General features: G+C 43.2%; 1 protein-coding gene across 1 annotated transcript in view; it reads right to left on the bottom strand.

Annotated features, from left to right (window-relative positions):
- Positions 1 to 2,261: 2,261 nt before the first annotated feature.
- TEKT5 (tektin 5) overlaps positions 2,262 to 9,464 on the bottom strand; it is a 64,777-nt gene continuing 57,574 nt past the window's right edge. The window contains exons 6-7 of the mRNA XM_027839723.1: positions 6,545 to 6,699; positions 2,262 to 2,608 (exon numbers count right to left, since the gene is read on the bottom strand). Coding sequence (XP_027695524.1) covers positions 2,392 to 2,608; positions 6,545 to 6,699 — 372 coding nt within the window. The 3' untranslated portion in view covers positions 2,262 to 2,391. The remainder of the gene's footprint in view (positions 2,609 to 6,544; positions 6,700 to 9,464) is intronic.

Raw genomic sequence — 9,464 nt, 5'->3', positions numbered from 1 at the left:
ATTTTGAGCAAAGGAGTGACATGGTAGGCGCTGTGCTTTAGGAATATCACTTGGGCAGCTATGCAAAGGAAGGGATTGGAGAGATATTGGAAAACTTTCCCAGAAAGGTTCCCCCCTTTACCCAAGAAACATCTTGTTCCCCAGGGCAGCACAGAAAGAATCCTAGTTGAGCCAAATGGGGAATCAGGTCAGCTGGGAAGTTCTCCAATTTCTCCCCATTTATTTTCTGTCCTGGCAGGACACCAGAACTCAATTGTCTCTAGGACTTCCTTTTATCAACTGGCTTTTTTTTCTTCCCTGAAAAGACAGAGGAGGATATGGTGAACATCCCATACCGAAAGAGGGAAGGGAAAGGGTGAGTATGCACAAGGCTAGAAGTACAGAATAACACCCCAACTCTGTTCCTTTCTTCCTATGTTCCTCATCCCTCCACTTCTCAGCTCCCCAAATCAGGAAATTATTTTCAGTCCAATACTCCCTAAGGAAAGGATCCCTTGAATTTGTAGTCATTCAAACTCTATGGGAAGTGCTGGGCAAGAGGCAGCAGGGACTGCGGGATATGGAAGAAATACACAGCATAGGCCTTGCCCTCCAACAGTTTACATTCTAAATGGAGATCCAAGACTAACACACACCAAACAGTAAAATAACAAAACAAGGAAGTACGAAATTAAGGGTCAGAGTGGGTGATATATTGTAGACAATAAAGGCTATTAGGAAAGGGCCCAATGCTGTATTTCAGTGCCCCATTGGTTTCTCAAAGCAGCCTGAAGAGTCACAAAAAGTCATGATGTCCCTTAGAAGGTCAGTGGGGACACACCAGTGTGCCAACTTCCAGTCCCATGATATACGGTAAATAAGCCTAGAGCTACCACATAACAGAGTTTTCTTAAGCTATTAAAGCTTAAAACTGTACTAAGACTTTGGGAACATCTTATAGCAAAACACTTTACATGTTATCTCAATTTGATCCTCATACTAACCCTGTGAAGTAAGTACTATTATCACCCCCATTTTTTAGATGAGCAAACTGAGGATGAGAAATATTGAGTGAAATATTTCTGGGAAATATTGACCATCCAAGGTCATCGACCTGGTAAATGTCTGAAGCAAGATTCAGATTTCAGGTCTTCCTAACTTCAGGTCCAACTATCTATCTCACTGACTCAGATTGAATCTCTTTAATGGATTTTGGGGGGGAAAAAAGACTTACCACAAAGTTTCTTTTCCCTAGTAACTCATGATAGAACATGAATGCATACATCCTATAGCTATAATAAAGGATAGGGCCAGACACCAGCAAAATTGTGATATAGGTAGTTTTTTCTTTGAGGTCTCCAGGAAGGCAGGGAAGTATTGTCCACAGGGACTGGGAACTACCTGGATGGGAGATTTCTAAGATGGGATAGACAGTATCCATCTGAGGTGGCTGAATGAAATGCACAGAATAATTTTTTACATTCTGTTTGTGGTTTTGTTTCATTTTTTTTATTTTTCAATTATCCAGCTTATATTTTCTCTTTCTGCCACCTTCGTACCCCCTGGGGAGGGAGCCAAAGAAGGAGAAACAAAACTTTGTAACAAATAGGCATGATCAAACAAAACAAATTCCCTCCTTGACTCTGTCCTAAAATATATGTCCCCTCTGCATCCTGAGTCCATTCATGTGGGGGGTGGGGTGAGGGGATACTTCATCATTGATCCTATGATTGGTTCTTAAGTCTTTCAAAGTTGCATGCTTCATAAGCTCCTCTCAGAGGCTTACTCCAACAGGTGAAGCCTATGCTGATTACCCTTTCTCTGGACCACCACAGTATTTAGTGTTTACTGCCCCAGACTGGCTCCAACTTCACTTTCCAGCCTGAATCCCCCTCCCTCCTGCCCCCTTTCCCTATTTGCACCTTCCACTCCAGGTCCAAACTGTTCCGCTTACCACCACTTTCCCACCCCAACCCACCCCAGCATCCTTATATTAAAAAAAAATAACCTTATGCTTTTCAAAACCCTGACCTCCAACACACATGTTGTCCCCTCTCTCCTTGTCCCCCTTCTACCTCTAAACTGCTATGATTATATGAGTGAGGGAGGTCCCTTCTATCCCTGAGACAGTACAAAATCCTGCCAAAATCTTTGTGGGGACACTGCCCTCTCTCATGGCCTGCCAGGAAGTTGGCTCTTTAGCAAGGAATAAGCTCCAAAAATGTGGTTTTGGTATATTTATTTGACTTTATAAATATTTTTATAATGGGAAAAAGGGAGTAAGTGAAGATTTCTCTTTTTTTCTGATTTTCAACTTTATGTCACATATTGAACAGGTGAAGCAAGGCTATCCAGGTGCAATAAGGAAGGGAAAAGGAAGAGAAAGTTAGGAATACAGCCAGGCTCATAGATTCAAGTATAGCCCACCAGGCGAGGGGTGCAGGGGAAGGTCTTCCGCATTGTCATACATTTTTCTTTGTCAAGGAAGAGAGAGTTGGCCTTGACAGAAAGATCGTGTTCCAACCGAGTCTTGGTGAGGACCAGAAGCTGTAGGGTGTCCTGTGCCTCACACAGTCGAAGTTTCAGAGTCTGTAAGGTGTCATCGATGGTGAATGCTTCATTCACTAGCCTATGGCAAACAACAGAGGACAGGGAATGAGCCAGGCAGTGTAGGGGTAGTGGAAAGAGCATTGGTTCAGGGGTCTTCTAATCTTGCCTCTGATACCTGTGTAGCCTTGGACATTACTCAACCTTCCAGCAATTTAATTAAGCTTCCCCATTTGTAAAATTGGAGTGGGGCAGGAGTGGAGGGGTGGGGAGGGGGTTGGATAAAGTCTCTGAGAATACCTTTCATCTCTAAATCTATGCTCCTATGAATCTGATACTCTCCAACCCCCAGACAAGAGGAAAATAGAACAGACTCTAGGTTGGGGGACTTGAGTTAGACATCAAGGTGAATTCTGCAGCACCCCCATCATGCATGCATCTCTGTTGGAAGGAGGTGACTGAGGCTGGGATCTCTCCATCCTTGGAAATCACTAAATATATGGCAGAACTTTACATGTTTAGAATCTCAGTGCCCCAGCCTCAGAGCTGCAGAGCAAATGCCAATCTCCCTTAACAGAGGGAGTTTCTCCGTCAAGAGTTTTATACCAATGACATTACAGGACTGGTTCCCCCCAGAAAGTGGTAGGGTTGATGCAGATGTCTGAGTATTTTGGCTGATGTGGGATGAGGAAGAGAAGAAGGGAGAGGGCTCTGTGGCATCCATTCAAAACAAAATGGCTAAAGGCAGGGAGAAGAGCAAACCTTAGGGCCTGGACAATACACAGAATGGCCAATTCAGCTGATGGATAATCTGGACTATTGACCTCACCTGCCTGAGCCTTCAGTTCGTCCCATTAGGACACTGCCATGGCAGAAGGTCTCCCCACCTCCACCCACCTTAGGAGTGTCGCATGGGAATTCCTATGCCTCAGGATAGAACCTGTTAGGAATTCGTGAAGCAGGGACTTTGCTTCCTACCTTCTCCCCTTCCCCAGCCCTTGCTTCTCTATGTCCCTTTGTTTCTTCCCTCCCCCCATATCCAGACTGTTGCCAACGCCTGTTGATTTCAGCTTTCCCGCATCTTTCAAATGCACTCCCCTTCTCTGACACTGTCACCATTCTATCGCTATCACCTCATGCCTGGTTATTGCAACAGACTGACTTCTGGTGAGTCTGCCTGCCTTAAATTACTCTCCACTCCAATCCATTCTTCATTCAGCTGTTAAAGTGATTTTCCTAAAACACAAGTTTGATCATATCATTCCCCCCATTGCCTCCAGGAGCAAATACAAAATGCTCTGTTTGGTATATAAAGCCCTTCATAACCTAGCCTTCTTACATCTTACTCCCCAACATCTTCGATCCAGTGACACTGGCCTCCTGACTGTTCCATGAACCAGACACGCCATCTCTAGGTTCCAAGCATTCCTTCTGGCTGTCCCCCTGGCCTGAAATGCTCTCCCTCCTCCTTTCACCTACTGACCTCCCTGGCTTCCTTTAAGTCCCAATTAAAATCCTACCTCCTACAGGAAACCTTCCCCAATCCTCTTAATTCCATTGCCTTACTTCTGTTAATTATTTCCTATTTATCTTGTATATAGCTCGCTTTATATATATATTTGTTGGCATGTTGTCTCTCTCGTTAGATTGTAAACTCCTTGAGGGCAGCAACTGTCTTTTGCCTCTTTTCATATCCCCATATTCATAGCACAGTGCCTGACACGTAGTAGGTACTTAATAAATGTTTATTGAATTGAACTATGCACACCCTGGTATAAAATACTCTTGCAGGGAAAGCACTATAGAAACTTGTCAGGTCTCTCTCTGAAGCCTCAATCGAGTCTACCCCCAAGATTAATTAAATATCCTCTGCCCATTTCCTTTTGGCCCTACAAATGGCAAGCTTCAGAGATAGGGGAGCTCAGCCAATAGCAGCACTTCCTCTGGAACAAACAGCAGATAAACTCTGATAAAATTTCTGTGAAAAAACTTCCGGCGGGTCTACCCTGGGAAATTTGTCCTAACCATCGCTATGACCCCCTTCTCCATTTTCCTACACAGTAGGCAGTGAACTATTCCAGCAGGAGACAGTGGATTGCAGAAACTGGAACTGAGATCATAGGACAATGAAGAAAGCTCAGAGAGGGACAACCATTCTTTGCTCCCACAACTTTACTCTTATGTGTGCCTCGGGGGGGGGGTGCCCTGGGCACTTACCTCAGGTGGCCAAACCTATGGCCCCATCCCCAACATGTCATGGAAGAAAGGAGACTACTGAGGTCAAATCAGACACTAATCAAAAGGGCCCTGTGGAGCCCTCTCACTCACAGGCTTTCCAGCTTTCCAGCTTTCCATGTGGGCAAGTACACACCACCACCCTAAATGTCAAGACTTTTCCATTTCCCAATATGATTAAAGCTTTGGCAGGAAATAGCAGAAAACACTACTAAGGGTTATCTCTTCAGGCATTATTCCTATCAGGGCAGCACAGAGTATTTACTTTCAGAAATCTCTCTATGTGGCCTCATTTATTTCTCTGACTGTGACTCTCCCTGTTCTCTAACTCCCTCCCGTACTGCCTCATTCCTGCCGTTCTTGCTCCTGTCCTGAAATCTACAGGGTGGGGAAAAGAAGTACCATGAGCCTGATCTCCTGGAATCTGTGAGCTTATGAGCAGTACAGCCTAGAATGAAGGTGATAACTCCGAGGATAGGAGCCTGGAATCTGCACAGAGAATTCCTAAGTCTAGTTCTAGAGTAAACCCAAGGGCCTGAGCTCTTTGCCCAAGTCTGACTGGAGTCCGGATCATAAATCATAGATCACAGATCACAGACATAGAGGTGGAGCGGACCTTAGAGGACCCAGCTCCCACATTGTACAGACGAGGGATCCAAGGTCCAGTGTGATTAGTCAATCAATAAACATTTATCAAGTACCTACTATGCACTAGACCCTGTGCTAAACCCTAAGAATACAAAGAAAGACATAAGACAATCACCTCCCTCAAAGACTGTACAGTCTAATGAGAATATAACACATAAAAATGTGTTTTTACAACACATTAAAAAAAAAAAGCTGAAATGCAGGGGTAGGGGTCACTGGTAGGGGAATAATGATGTGATGAAGTCTAGAGGTATGCAACCAAATGGAAAATGATGAGATGGCTGCCCTGGGGTGCCTTCCTTAAACGGAGGACTTGAGAGGAGCTCATTACTGTCCACCCTCCACCCTCTCCAGTGAGAGGGAGAGAGGTACCCCCAGGGGCAGGGTATATCACATGGGTATTAAGTAGCAGTGCTGGGATCTGAACCCACATCCCATGACTCCCAAAGCAGCATTCACTCCCCTGAAATGCTCTCCACATCTCTGGATCTCAATTTTTCCCATGTGCCCAAAGACAGTAAGTACATAGAGCTCATAGGAGTTTGACGAAATTAATGTGTTCTAGAATGTTTGTTCTTCTAAAGCCACACCAATGTTCATCCCCATGTTAGACCAGAATGATTTACTTCATCAATTAGGGAAGAGAGAAGGGTCTAGGAGGCCTGACTTCCAGCTTTCTTTGTCCCCAACCTCCACTCCTGCCCCCAACCCCACCCAGTTCTCTCAGTCCTTTTTTCCGGTTAATAGCAGCTTTCTTTTCTTTCTCCTAAAGTCCTTCCATCAATAAAAATAGTCTTTCACTGACAGGGAGGGGGGCACACCCATCGGGAAATATTTGGATTATTTGAAGCACTCACAATTATAAACATTCACATTTTTGTGGGTCTGAAAACTGCCAGCAGAAATCAGAAGTTCGGTGGATAGATACTCTGATCTCATCCTGAAGAATCTCATTTTCTATGGAGTCCCCAGGGACTCACTATCCTTGACAAGGGTTATTGCCTGACTTTGGGTTCCCAGGAGCTTTAACGATGCTTTTGCCTTCCCAATGCTGGGTCATGCTCCTCTTCCCATATGTACACTGGCATCCCCTCCTCCATAGAGTCAGTCCCCACAGCCCCTCACTGCCACTCACTTGAAATGAGGGATATCCCGGCAGAGTTCCACATTGGGGCGCCGCGTCCTGTGCTCTAGCCTCGTCTGAGCCACCTTCAATGGGCATTCCTTGGCCATGATGGCCCTCTCCAGAAGCATGATGGTATTCTCGGTCTGGAAGATTTCCTGCAGTGTCTGAACAACCAATACAGCCTTGTTAGCAGCAATGGCCTCCCCCCACCTCATCTTATTTCTCTTCTCTCACCTTTCCTCTGCCCCTAATCAGTGAATGTACGATAAATAAAAACCTTTAGGTCTTAACACATTATACTATTAAATGGTTTTTTCTTTTGGTTCTTCCACAATTAATTTTTAAAGTTTTTATTGATATATTTTACCCCATTGGTCATTTCTGGATATACCCATCTTCCCACTCCTACCCCTCTCTCTGGGGGCCATCTTCAGTCATCCTGGACTATGTCTTGCCACTAGACCCTGATAACTCTGGAGAAGAGAGTGAGGCTGGTGACTTTGCACAGTTCTGCCTCACTAAAATCCAATTTACTTGCAAGTCAAGACATCACCCTCCTGATACCCTTGGTCCTCTTCAGAATGAAGGACAAACAACACCCCTTTCTCCCCAAGTGCTCCTTCACTTGTAACAAAGGAAAACCATTAAGCAAAACCAACTGACACACCACTTCTGTCCGACCACATATACACCATTCCACACCCATAGACCTCTACCTTTCCAACAAAAGGAGGGTGATACATTTCCTCTTTGCCTTCCTGGGGCTAAGATTAGTCATTATAATTACATAACCATTGAGCTTTGTTTTATTTTTTCTTTTTGTTTCCATTATTGTAATCATTCCATAGTTATTTTTGAACCAGTTGACTAATTTTGACCTAATTTTCTCCCTTAGGAGTTACTCCAACATTTGACTTGTGAGTCATTCTGCTATTTTGAAACATATGCTATTTTGATAGGAAAGTGATAATAGGATTATCTTCTGTGGCTGCACAGAGAAAGACATATGAGACCCCATGAAAGACTCCATGGCTCAATTGCATTCCTCTGTGACCTTTCTCCATCCAGCAGATCTCACTGAGATACATTAAAAACAAAACAAGGGAATAGGTATGGTTTTTTTCTGAAAAAGTGAAACTAGTATACAAACATGAAGCATTTAAGTAAGGTAAAGTAACAAAATATACTATTTATATCCATACCAGGAAATGTGTCATCCTGCAGTAAAACCCCATTGTCTGTCCCAGTTCAGACCTGGAACCTCTAGAGTCCTGAGCTAGAACCCCAAATGGCCTCAGATTTTCCCTCCCTGGTTACAGACCTTGTCTATCTAAGGAGGACCTTTCTTGGTGAGGGCCATGCTGAGGAGCAGGAGGAGAAATTAGGAAATTTCCTGGAAATAAACAACCACTTGGGGAGTGTGGGAGAGGAACCAAAACATTTCCCACCACCACTCCAGGAGAGTGATGGAGATTGAAATGATGGCTTCCAACCAGAAGTCGTGCTGTTGAAGATCTAGTACAAAGGGATGTCAGGGAAGAACTGGTCAGAGAGAAGCAAGAACTGACTTTATCAATGAGTAGGAAAGGCAGGGGTGCTAAATCCTAGCCCCAAGGCCAGCATAGAAGGCAAAATTGTGTAATTTAGTCTCAATGATCCCTCCCTTTCTCCCTTCCCTCTTTGCCTATGAACACTCTCAGCAGACTCCCAGGAAGATCTTATGCTAATAGCTGGTCATATCAGGCCATACCATTCCTGGGCAATGCTTTACACCTCAATTCTTTCCCCATCCTGTGCCCATTAAAAATGCCCTGTTCTGAATGGTTGAACAAGTTGTAGTATATTAATGTAATGGAATACTATTGTGCTATAAGAAATGATGAACAGGCTGACTTCAGAAAAACCTGAAAAGACTTATATGGTCTGATGCTGAGTGAAGAGAGCAGAACCAGGAGAACATTGTACACAGTAATTGCCACATTGTGCAATGACTAGTGTTGATAGACTTAGCCCTTCTCAGCAATACAAGGATCTAAGACATCTCCAAAGGCCTCATAATGGAAAATGCTATCCACATTCAAAGAAAGAACTATGGAGTTTGAATACAGATCGAAGCATACTATTTGCAGTTTTTTTTTCCTCTGTTGTGTTTTGTTTCCTCTTTCTGGCGGTTCCTCCTATTGTTCCAATTCTTCCTTACAACATCACTAATGTGAAAATATGTTTAATAGGAATGTATATGTATAGCCTATATCAGATTACTCACTGTCTTGGGGAGGGAGGGGGAGAAAAATTTAAAACTCAAAAGCTTATGGAAGTGATTGTTGATCAACCGAAATAAATTAATTTAAAAAAATGTCCTGTTCTAAGTTTCACTTACTTGTCCTACTCTGGTCTTGAATTTTCTCATCTATAAATTGAAGAGTTGGATGTTGTCTATGAACTTTAAAAAAATTTTTTAAATTTTATTTCAATATAGTTGATTTCTTTGGTAACCCTATAGTTTTGTACACTTAAAAACATTATTCTAAAAAGGGGTCCATATGCTTCATCAGACTACCAAAGGGGACAATGACACAAAAAAAGGTTAAGAACCCCTGGACTAGACAACTTTTATTGTCCCTTTCAGTTCTATATCCTATAAGTGATAAGAAACTAAACTTAGAGTCAAAAAGACTCTAATTCCCCCTCAGATACTTACTAGCTGTGAGAGCTTGGTCAAGTCATTGAAATGTCCATCTGAAAAATGAGGATATTGGACTTAATAGCCTATCAAGTCCCCTCTACCTCTAAATCTACAAGATTATGACGCCACAAAAATATCTAACAAATTCATTCGCCATAAAGTGTCCTAATAAATTTCACCTTCCTGAGACACTTAAATTTTAACAGTCCTATTAACAGTCCTCGTACCTCAAATGAGTGAAAC

The sequence above is a fragment of the Vombatus ursinus genome, unplaced genomic scaffold (assembly GCF_900497805.2).
Source record: "Vombatus ursinus unplaced genomic scaffold, bare-nosed wombat genome assembly UNPS02014832.1, whole genome shotgun sequence".
NCBI classification, from domain to species: Eukaryota; Metazoa; Chordata; class Mammalia; order Diprotodontia; family Vombatidae; genus Vombatus; species Vombatus ursinus.
The sequence above is the reverse complement of the archived record's forward strand: the minus strand, read 5'-3'. Positions and strand labels throughout refer to the sequence as shown.